General features: G+C 41.2%; 6 protein-coding genes and 1 pseudogene across 6 annotated transcripts; 4 read left to right on the top strand and 3 right to left on the bottom strand.

Moving 5' to 3' along the window:
• Positions 1–73: 73 nt before the first annotated feature.
• On the top strand, positions 74–549 carry LOC120893330 (histone H4). The gene has a single exon (XM_040295135.1). The coding sequence runs from the start codon at positions 118–120 to the stop codon at positions 427–429; it is 312 nt and encodes a 103-aa protein (XP_040151069.1). The 5' UTR covers positions 74–117; the 3' UTR covers positions 430–549.
• Positions 550–2,775: 2,226 nt separating this feature from the next.
• LOC120893312 (histone H2A) lies at positions 2,776–3,553 on the bottom strand. Its single transcript, XM_040295117.1, has one exon. It carries the CDS (start codon positions 3,489–3,491, stop codon positions 3,117–3,119), a length of 375 nt encoding a protein of 124 aa, XP_040151051.1. The 5' UTR covers positions 3,492–3,553; the 3' UTR covers positions 2,776–3,116.
• A 164-nt stretch (positions 3,554–3,717) lies between these two features.
• On the top strand, positions 3,718–4,177 carry LOC120893315 (histone H2B). Its single transcript, XM_040295119.1, has one exon. The coding sequence runs from the start codon at positions 3,772–3,774 to the stop codon at positions 4,144–4,146; it is 375 nt and encodes a 124-aa protein (XP_040151053.1). The 5' UTR covers positions 3,718–3,771; the 3' UTR covers positions 4,147–4,177.
• A 713-nt stretch (positions 4,178–4,890) lies between these two features.
• LOC120898338 lies at positions 4,891–11,390 on the bottom strand (annotated as a pseudogene).
• On the top strand, positions 5,806–6,216 carry LOC120893329 (histone H4). Its single transcript, XM_040295134.1, has one exon. The coding sequence runs from the start codon at positions 5,850–5,852 to the stop codon at positions 6,159–6,161; it is 312 nt and encodes a 103-aa protein (XP_040151068.1). The 5' UTR covers positions 5,806–5,849; the 3' UTR covers positions 6,162–6,216.
• On the bottom strand, positions 8,508–9,312 carry LOC120893316 (histone H2A). The gene has a single exon (XM_040295120.1). The coding sequence runs from the start codon at positions 9,221–9,223 to the stop codon at positions 8,849–8,851; it is 375 nt and encodes a 124-aa protein (XP_040151054.1). The 5' UTR covers positions 9,224–9,312; the 3' UTR covers positions 8,508–8,848.
• Positions 9,427–9,900, top strand: LOC120893321 (histone H2B). Its single transcript, XM_040295126.1, has one exon. The coding sequence runs from the start codon at positions 9,506–9,508 to the stop codon at positions 9,878–9,880; it is 375 nt and encodes a 124-aa protein (XP_040151060.1). The 5' UTR covers positions 9,427–9,505; the 3' UTR covers positions 9,881–9,900.
• Positions 11,391–11,493: the final 103 nt, after the last annotated feature.

Genomic DNA, 11,493 nt, shown 5'->3' with positions numbered 1-11,493 from the left:
ATCTTAAGAGCAAGAGGGAATGCGTGGATGAAAAAGTAGAAATAGAGCTCGAAAACGCTCATTCGTGATCGTCAATTTGAAGTGTGAACATCGTGAACGTACAATCCTGTGCTCATCATGACTGGAAGAGGAAAGGGAGGAAAAGGTCTGGGTAAAGGAGGAGCCAAGCGTCACCGAAAAGTGCTGCGGGATAACATCCAGGGCATTACCAAGCCCGCCATCCGCCGTTTGGCTCGGCGCGGAGGAGTGAAACGTATCTCCGGCCTCATCTACGAGGAAACCCGTGGCGTCCTGAAAGTATTTCTGGAGAATGTGATTCGTGATGCGGTCACTTACACTGAACACGCCAAGCGTAAGACCGTCACCGCTATGGATGTGGTGTATGCTCTGAAGCGTCAGGGCCGCACTCTGTACGGTTTTGGAGGTTAAATTCAACGTGCTCTAACAAACCTCCAAATGGAGTCTCAAAACGGTCCTTTTCAGGACCACAATACATTACTCAAGAGCTGTGTCTTTCGCAACATTAAAATGTTTTATTTGAGAGAAAAATGTCTATGATGGCTTCGAATGGTGTGCGTAACATTTTACTTGCATAACAAGCACTCACACTGCTGTATATTCAGTGCATTTACATGAGATGGCGTTTTGTGAATGTGATTTTTTAACTTATACGTATCCGTTTGAAGCGTTCGCAAAAGCAACGATTGAAGCGTTTGTTAAAATGAATCATTTTTTCTCTCTTGCGTTTTTTATCTAAATTTTCTGATAAACATATTTTTTTTAGAGCAAACCTCTCATCCTCTTGAAGCAATAATCGCCGCTACACATGCGCTTCGTTTATTGACACTTGTGATAATTATTCAAAAGAAGAATTGGGCGAAAAAAGCTACACCGTTTTCATGAGGTTTGTGAGTTTATTATAATAGCTATGTATAAAATGCTGCCTTTGACTCCGTAAATCACTCAACGCTAATTTCAAAACTATTAAGCTACGGAATAAATAGAACGCTTGTTCATTGGCTCTCCTGTAATTTAAGTGTAAGACAAATTACAGTGAATATTTCATCCGGGGTTCCACAAGCCAGTATTCTAGGCCCTATTCTTTTATCGTTTTCATAAATGATGTTATTTACGTTATACAAGATTGCGAAAAATTGTTTTATGCAAATGATATGAAAATGTTCCTACCGGTATCAGATCAAACCGATTGTGTAACTCTTCAAAACTGTTTAATTCGATTTAACTCATACCCACCAAATACTTTCTGCAAGATTTGCTATCAGGGTGCTATGAACATGAAGAAATTAACTCCACCTCCAAAATCTATGCTGTTAACTGAATGCTATATATTTTCTTGGGATACTGACTTCATTTGGTATACTGACTTAGCGATGCTCCGCTAGCGATGCTTACATTTTGGTTTGTACATTTGGTAATTGTTCCCCACCTTCCGTTAATGATAATGATAAAATGTTTCCCAGTTATTATCCAGGACAAACACCCTGGGACCTCATAGATCGCATAATGAATTATTTAGGAAAAGTAACGCTCAGCCCTCTACGTTACGCTAGCGTTTCAAGTAACGTCTGTCTAGCGCAAACCCAAGCAGCATTTTTGAACGCCTGGTTTAATCGTCGTGGATAAGCAAATTGAGGTAAAAATAAGGCTCAGCCCTCTACGTTACGCTAGCGATACGCGTAACGCCTGTTTACCACAAACCCAAGCAGCATTTTTGAACGCCTGTTTTAACCGCCGTGGATGAGCAAATTAATAGATTATCATCGTTGTTTTACATGATAATTAGAAAAGCAACAATTTTTGAACAAACATAAAAAAGAACAGCAATTGCAAAGATAACACTCATTGATAATTCATGAGTATAAATAAATAATATTATTACTATTAGGCTATCATTTTTAACAGCAATCAGAGTTGTAACAACTTCACGTATTATAATAATAACAATCTTACACATAAAAAATTGTTACTTTTAAAAATGATTATTTATTTATTTTCCCAACTATTGATAAAGCAGGATAATGAAATACATACAAATATTTACTACCTTCATTAACCTCAATTTAAAAAAGAGCCCTCGCACCTAAAGTAAAGTTTATTCACAATAGGCGGAAACATAGATTGAATAGGTAATAATTATATGTCATATACATTTTTAATTTATTAATATTTTTAATATTTTATACTTTCTAATCATAGGAAATGTTACTAAAATTGAAAGCTTTTGGGGTGTTTATGAAATTTTCAAAAATACTGCTTGGGAATTTTAAAAGGCATGTAACGCTTCTCATATGTAACGTAGATCACTGAGCCTTACTTTTACCAATTATTTAGATGGCGTTGCTACTGGTTGCAGGGACTTTGATCACCACTAGATGGCGTTATTGAATGTGGAGTTGCATATGCGTTAGGGCATTTCAATACTTTGTATTTTATAGGCATTCCTACATTGCAAATCATTTTATTGTTTCAAACAACGAAACACTTTAAAATGCTTCACAAATTTGGGTAACTGGTGATTAAGATGAAGGGTGAAGGGAAACATTAATAAGTATGGTTGTTTATTTGAACCTTCCTAATTTTTGGTCCAACTTTTTAAAGCCATTGTCAACGTTTCCCGATATATTGAAAGCCAAAGAACTTAAGGCTACCTAAACGCACAACATTTTTCGACAATCGACCCTTTCAACATTTTCCCGTGGTTAACGATAATTCAGGTAAAAGTGTCCTTTACTGTTTTCAGAAAAAGTCAACACGCAGGTATCACTGGTTGTATTTATATGGTAAAACCAACCCTCTTGAACAAGCTACCTGGAAAATCTTATGCATCGCTTATGATATGCTGCATTTTGTAGAATTCGTAGCGAGAGGTTACAGAATTGAAAATATTAAGGGATGCTTTTTGTGCCAAAGGACGGCACATTTTTTCATTTACATTTTGTACACAGTTTCAAGCACGGTTCTTGATATATCTGGATTTTTTTCCTTCTGGTTCTCCCATAACAGCATAAATCGAATAAAATGTCTTTGGCAAAGTAATTTGTCGCCCTGAAAAGGACGGTTTTGGGTTTGAGATGAAGGAAGCTTTGTCACACCGTTTAAGCCTTCTTTTCGGTCTTCTTGGGCAGCAGCACGGCCTGAATGTTGGGCAGCACACCACCCTGAGCGATGGTTACTCCGGACAGCAGCTTGTTCAACTCCTCGTCGTTGCGGATGGCCAGCTGCAGATGACGCGGGATGATGCGCGTCTTCTTGTTGTCACGGGCAGCGTTTCCGGCCAACTCAAGCACTTCAGCGGCCAAGTATTCCATGACGGCTGCCAGATACACGGGTGCTCCGGCACCGACGCGCTCGGCATAGTTACCCTTGCGCAGGAGACGATGAATACGGCCAACGGGGAACTGAAGACCGGCACGGTTGGAACGGGACTTTGCCTTTCCCTTTACCTTTCCTCCCTTTCCACGGCCAGACATGGTTAGATTTGATTGGGGTACGTTTGTAAGGGATCACGAACAACACGATGTTCTCCTTGAGAAGGGTCTTTTATAATAGAACAATTTTGACCCGACCGATGCTTATATAGCAGCTTATTCGTGCTGCCCGATACTCGTTTGAATTTTTCGAGCTGCACGATACGTATTCTCTCTCACAGCCCGTTATAAGCGATCGGAGAGCTCGGAATTTTTCTAGAACGCAATCACCCGTTGAATCATACACATCGTGTCCCAGTGTTGAGTGAATTTTTCCGTCGAAATGGCACCCAAAACCAGTGGAAAAGCTGCGAAGAAGTCTGGCAAGGCCCAGAAAAATATTTCCAAGTCCGACAAGAAAAAGAAGCGCAAGACCCGCAAGGAAAGCTACGCTATTTACATCTACAAAGTGTTGAAGCAAGTCCACCCGGATACTGGCATCTCTTCGAAGGCCATGAGCATCATGAACAGTTTCGTCAACGATATCTTCGAACGCATTGCTGCTGAGGCATCCCGCTTGGCGCACTACAACAAGCGTTCGACGATCACGTCCCGCGAAATCCAAACCGCTGTTCGTCTGCTGCTGCCTGGTGAGCTTGCCAAGCACGCCGTCTCCGAAGGAACGAAGGCTGTCACAAAGTACACCAGCTCGAAGTAAGCCACTGAAATGATTGGCTTCTTTTCATGAACCTCTTAAATCGGTCCTTTTCAGGACCACAAACCGCATTCAAACAAAGAATTATCCTTCGTTTCATCTGCACCAGCGAATTAGCGCTTTAATTTCAGGGTGTCCGTCTTCGTCAACGTTATTGTTCAGTTTGTTGCGTTTGCCTGTACTAAATGGCATTAGTGCAGGTAAACGCAGCCATATCCTAAGTTTGTTTGCGAACTTTGTATTGGAAACAATGATGCTGTGATTGACATTAAAGTTCTGCGTTGTTCATTGTAAATATTAATGTTAAATAGAACCTTAGCACGTTTAAAAAAAAACATTAAAACAAAGTCCGCACTGGTTGGAAGCGTTTTGCGAGGTGAAATTGAAAATGGAGTTTCGTGTATCATGAATTATGAATAGAAGTCGTTTCGCTCGTTGTATGACAATCATTTTTTTAATTAAATTTTCCTCGCGCATACGAGGATAATTTATCGACAAAGCAACCAATAGCAGCTTATGTGTCGTGAGTCGAATGTTGTAATAGATTTGTTCGATTTTAAACTTGCTAATAAGGATTGAAGGGTCGTCTTCTTGAGCATTATAATTTACGTTTGTATAAGCATCAGTTAAGCTGTTTGAGTTGAACATTTGTTGTAAAATATATAGTCATACTATTCGTTCGTAGTTTGTTGTAAGCAGCGATGTTGGTATAATAGTCATAGGTTATATAGATGGTGATAAAGTATTGATCAATATAGTCAAAATCCTCAGATGCCCTATTAAAAAGCGAAACTTTGACAAGAAAAAGTTAAAATACCTCCCATAACATTGATTATTTAAAACAAATTTTCCCCCTTTTCACACTTTCCTCGTTATAACAAAACGACATACGTGAAGGCTTGCATTCGTATGTACAATTTCATAATAGCAATCGAAAGAAAATTCTTGGAATGTTCAACAGTATTGGTGGTCCTGAAAAGGACCGTTTTGAGAAGGAAATGCCCCGTTTAGACAGGGACCGCTTCCGGATGCATGGACGATTTAGGCACGCTCTCCGCGGATGCGACGGGCCAGCTGGATGTCCTTGGGCATGATGGTGACGCGCTTGGCGTGGATGGCGCACAGATTCGTGTCTTCGAACAGACCAACCAGATACGCCTCGCTGGCTTCCTGCAGCGCCATGACGGCTGAGCTCTGGAAGCGGAGATCAGTCTTGAAGTCCTGGGCGATCTCACGTACCAAGCGCTGGAAGGGCAGCTTGCGGATGAGCAGCTCGGTCGACTTCTGGTAGCGACGGATTTCTCGGAGGGCCACCGTTCCCGGACGGTAACGATGCGGCTTCTTCACTCCTCCGGTGGCCGGGGCACTTTTACGAGCAGCCTTGGTGGCCAGCTGCTTGCGAGGAGCCTTACCTCCAGTCGATTTACGAGCGGTTTGCTTGGTACGAGCCATTTCACTTCGGGAGCGTAGGTTTCGTTGAGCACGGAGCGAACTTGTTTATTTGACAAAAGTTGAACGTTAAATGAGGAAACTGCTCGAACAAGAGCTCTTTTATGCGCTTGCCAACCCTTGTTTTCTCTCATCTTAAGAGCAAGAGGGAATGCGTGGATGAAAAAGTAGAAATAGGGACGTTGAGCTCGAAAACGCTCATTCGTGATCGTCAATTTGAAGTGTGAACATCGTGAACGTACAATCCTGTGCTCATCATGACTGGAAGAGGAAAGGGAGGAAAAGGTCTGGGTAAAGGAGGAGCCAAGCGTCACCGAAAAGTGCTGCGGGATAACATCCAGGGCATTACCAAGCCCGCCATCCGCCGTTTGGCTCGGCGCGGAGGAGTGAAACGTATCTCCGGCCTCATCTACGAGGAAACCCGTGGCGTCCTGAAAGTATTTCTGGAGAATGTGATTCGTGATGCGGTCACTTACACTGAACACGCCAAGCGTAAGACCGTCACCGCTATGGATGTGGTGTATGCTCTGAAGCGTCAGGGCCGCACTCTGTACGGTTTTGGAGGTTAAATTCAACGTGCTCTAACAAACCTCCAAATGGAGTCTCAAAACGGTCCTTTTCAGGACCACAATACATTACTCAAGAGCTGTGTCTTTCGCAACATTAAAATGTTTTATTTGAGAGAAAAAATGTCTATGATGGCTTCGAATGGTGTGCGTAACATTTTACTTGCATAACAAGCACTCACACTGCTGTATATTCAGTGCATTTACATGAGATGGCGTTTTGTGAATGTGATTTTTTACTTATACGTATCCGTTTGAAGCGTTCGCAAAAGCAACGATTGAAGCGTTTGTTAAAATGAATCATTTTTTCTCTCTTGCGTTTTTTTATCTAAATTTTCTGATAAACATATTTTTTTAGAGCAAACCTCTCATCCTCTTGAAGCAATAATCGCCGCTACACATGCGCTTCGTTTATTGACACTTGTGATAATTATTCAAAAGAAGAATTGGGCGAAAAAAAGCTACACCGTTTTCATGAGGTTTGTGAGTTTATTATAATAGCTATGTATAAAATGCTGCCTTTGACTCCGTAAATCACTCAACGCTAATTTCAAAACTATTAAGCTACGGAATAAATAGAACGCTTGTTCATTGGCTCTCCTGTAATTTAAGTGTAAGACAAATTACAGTGAATATTTCATCCGGGGTTCCACAAGCCAGTATTCTAGGCCCTATTCTTTTATCGTTTTCATAAATGATGTTATTTACGTTATACAAGATTGCGAAAAATTGTTTTATGCAAATGATATGAAAATGTTCCTACCGGTATCAGATCAAACCGATTGTGTAACTCTTCAAAACTGTTTAATTCGATTTAACTCATACCCACCAAATACTTTCTGCAAGATTTGCTATCAGGGTGCTATGAACATGAAGAAATTAACTCCACCTCCAAAATCTATGCTGTTAACTGAATGCTATATATTTTCTTGGGATACTGACTTCATTTGGTATACTGACTTAGCGATGCTCCGCTAGCGATGCTTACATTTTGGTTTGTACATTTGGTAATTGTTCCCCAGCTTCCGTTAATGATAATGATAAAATGTTTCCCAGTTATTATCCAGGACAAACACCCTGGGACCTCATAGATCGCATAATGAATTATTTAGGAAAAGTAACGCTCAGCCCTCTACGTTACGCTAGCGTTTCAAGTAACGTCTGTCTAGCGCAAACCCAAGCAGCATTTTTGAACGCCTGGTTTAATCGTCGTGGATAAGCAAATTGAGGTAAAAATAAGGCTCAGCCCTCTACGTTACGCTAGCGATACGCGTAACGCCTGTTTACCACAAACCCAAGCAGCATTTTTGAACGCCTGTTTTAACCGCCGTGGATGAGCAAATTAATAGATTATCATCGTTGTTTTACATGATAATTAGAAAAGCAACAATTTTTGAACAAACATAAAAAAGAACAGCAATTGCAAAGATAACACTCATTGATAATTCATGAGTATAAATAAATAATATTATTACTATTAGGCTATCATTTTTAACAGCAATCAGAGTTGTAACAACTTCACGTATTATAATAATAACAATCTTACACATAAAAAATTGTTACTTTTAAAAATGATTATTTATTTATTTTCCCAACTATTGATAAAGCAGGATAATGAAATACATACAAATATTTACTACCTTCATTAACCTCAATTTAAAAAGAGCCCTGGCACCTAAAGTAAAGTTTATTCACAATAGGCGGAAACATAGATTGAATAGGTAATAATTATATGTCATATACATTTTTAATTTATTAATATTTTTAATATTTTATACTTTCTAATCATAGGAAATGTTACTAAAATTGAAAGCTTTTGGGGTGTTTATGAAATTTTCAAAAATACTGCTTGGGAATTTTAAAAGGCATGTAACGCTTCTCATATGTAACGTAGATCACTGAGCCTTACTTTTACCAATTATTTAGATGGCGTTGCTACTGGTTGCAGGGACTTTGATCACCACTAGATGGCGTTATTGAATGTGGAGTTGCATATGCGTTAGGGCATTTCAATACTTTGTATTTTATAGGCATTCCTACATTGCAAATCATTTTATTGTTTCAAACAACGAAACACTTTAAAATGCTTCACAAATTTGGGTAACTGGTGATTAAGATGAAGGGTGAAGGGAAACATTTATAAGTATGGTTGTTTATTTGAACCTTCCTAATTTTTGGTCCAACTTTTTAAAGCCATTGTCAACGTTTCCCGATATATTGAAAGCCAAAGAACTTAAGGCTACCTAAACGCACAACATTTTTCGACAATCGACCCTTTCAACATTTTCCCGTGGTTAACGATAATTCAGGTAAAAGTGTCCTTTACTGTTTTCAGAAAAAGTCAACACGCAGGTATCACTGGTTGTATTTATATGGTAAAACCAACCCTCTTGAACAAGCTACCTGGAAAATCTTATGCATCGCTTATGATATGCTGCATTTTGTAGAATTCGTAGCGAGAGGTTACAGAATTGAAAATATTAAGGGATGCTTTTTGTGCCAAAGGACGGCACATTTTTTCATTTACATTTTGTACACAGTTTCAAGCACGGTTCTTGATATATCTGGATTTTTTTCCTTCTGGTTCTCCCATAACAGCATAAATCGAATAAAATGTCTTTGGCAAAGTAATTTGTCGCCCTGAAAAGGACGGTTTTGGGTTTGAGATGAAGGAAGCTTTGTCACACCGTTTAAGCCTTCTTTTCGGTCTTCTTGGGCAGCAGCACGGCCTGAATGTTGGGCAGCACACCACCCTGAGCGATGGTTACTCCGGACAGCAGCTTGTTCAACTCCTCGTCGTTGCGGATGGCCAGCTGCAGATGACGCGGGATGATGCGCGTCTTCTTGTTGTCACGGGCAGCGTTTCCGGCCAACTCAAGCACTTCAGCGGCCAAGTATTCCATGACGGCTGCCAGATACACGGGTGCTCCGGCACCGACGCGCTCGGCATAGTTACCCTTGCGCAGGAGACGATGAATACGGCCAACGGGGAACTGAAGACCGGCACGGTTGGAACGGGACTTTGCCTTTCCCTTTACCTTTCCTCCCTTTCCACGGCCAGACATGGTTAGATTTGATTGGGGTACGTTTGTAAGGGATCACGAACAACACGATGTTCTCCTTGAGAAGGGTCTTTTTATAATAGAACAATTTTGACCCGACCGATGCTTATATAGCAGCTTATTCGTGCTGCCCGATACTCGTTTGGAATTTTTCGAGCTGCACGATACGTATTCTCTCTCACAGCCCGTTATAAGCGATCGGAGAGCTCGGAATTTTTCTAGAACGCAATCACCCGTTGAATCATACACATCGTGTCCCAGTGTTGAGTGAATTTTTCCGTCGAAATGGCACCCAAAACCAGTGGAAAAGCTGCGAAGAAGTCTGGCAAGGCCCAGAAAAATATTTCCAAGTCCGACAAGAAAAAGAAGCGCAAGACCCGCAAGGAAAGCTACGCTATTTACATCTACAAAGTGTTGAAGCAAGTCCACCCGGATACTGGCATCTCTTCGAAAGCCATGAGCATCATGAACAGTTTCGTCAACGATATCTTCGAACGCATTGCTGCTGAGGCATCCCGCTTGGCGCACTACAACAAGCGTTCGACGATCACGTCCCGCGAAATCCAAACCGCTGTTCGTCTGCTGCTGCCTGGTGAGCTTGCCAAGCACGCCGTCTCCGAAGGAACGAAGGCTGTCACAAAGTACACCAGCTCGAAGTAAGCCACTGAAATGATTGGCTTCGTTCTCTTAAATCGGTCCTTTTCAGGACCACAAACCGCATTCAAACAAAGAATTATCCTTCGTTTCATCTGCACCAGCGAATTAGCGCTTTAATTTCAGGGTGTCCGTCTTCGTCAACGTTATTGTTCAGTTTGTTGCGTTTGCCTGTACTAAATGGCATTAGTGCAGGTAAACGCAGCCATATCCTAAGTTTGTTTGCGAACTTTGTATTGGAAACAATGATGCTGTGATTGACATTAAAGTTCTGCGTTGTTCATTGTAAATATTAATGTTAAATAGAACCTTAGCACGTTTAAAAAAAAACATTAAAACAAAGTCCGCACTGGTTGGAAGCGTTTTGCGAGGTGAAATTGAAAATGGAGTTTCGTGTATCATGAATTATGAATAGAAGTCGTTTCGCTCGTTGTATGACAATCATTTTTTAATTAAATTTTCCTCGCGCATACGAGGATAATTTATCGACAAAGCAACCAATAGCAGCTTATGTGTCGTGAGTCGAATGTTGTAATAGATTTGTTCGATTTTAAACTTGCTAATAAGGATTGAAGGGTCGTCTTCTTGAGCATTATAATTTACGTTTGTATAAGCATCAGTTAAGCTGTTTGAGTTGAACATTTGTTGTAAAATATATAGTCATACTATTCGTTCGTAGTTTGTTGTAAGCAGCGATGTTGGTATAATAGTCATAGGTATAGATGGTAATAAAGTATTGATCAATATAGTCAAAATCCTCAGATGCCCTATTAAAAAGCGAAACTTTGACAAGAAAAAGTTAAAATACCTCCCATAACATTGATTATTTAAAACAAATTTTCCCCCTTTTCACACTTTCCTCGTTATAACAAAACGACATACGTGAAGGCTTGCATTCGTATGTACAATTTCATAATAGCAATCGAAAGAAAATTCTTGGAATGTTCAACAGTATTGGTGGTCCTGAAAAGGACCGTTTTGAGAAGGAAATGCCCCGTTTAGACAGGGACCGCTTCCGGATGCATGGACGATTTAGGCACGCTCTCCGCGGATGCGACGGGCCAGCTGGATGTCCTTGGGCATGATGGTGACGCGCTTGGCGTGGATGGCGCACAGATTCGTGTCTTCGAACAGACCAACCAGATACGCCTCGCTGGCTTCCTGCAGCGCCATGACGGCTGAGCTCTGGAAGCGGAGATCAGTCTTGAAGTCCTGGGCGATCTCACGCACCAAGCGCTGGAAGGGCAGCTTGCGGATGAGCAGCTCGGTCGACTTCTGGTAGCGACGGATTTCGGAGGGCCACCGTTCCCGGACGGTAACGATGCGGCTTCTTCACTCCTCCGGTGGCCGGGGCACTTTTACGAGCAGCCTTGGTGGCCAGCTGCTTGCGAGGAGCCTTACCTCCAGTCGATTTACGAGCGGTTTGCTTGGTACGAGCCATTTCACTTCGGGAGCGTAGGTTTCGTTGAGCACGGAGCGAACTTGTTTATTTGACAAAAGTTGAACGTTAAATGAGGAAACTGCTCGAACAAGAGCTCTTTTATGCGCTTGCCAACCCTTGTTTTCTCTCATCTTAAGAGCAAGAGGGAATGCGTGGATGAAAAAGTAGAAATAGGGAC

The sequence above is a fragment of the Anopheles arabiensis genome, chromosome 2 (assembly GCF_016920715.1).
Source record: "Anopheles arabiensis isolate DONGOLA chromosome 2, AaraD3, whole genome shotgun sequence".
Classification (NCBI taxonomy): domain Eukaryota; kingdom Metazoa; phylum Arthropoda; class Insecta; order Diptera; family Culicidae; genus Anopheles; species Anopheles arabiensis.
Note: the sequence above shows the minus strand (reverse complement) of the source record. Positions and strands in the feature narration are given on the sequence as shown.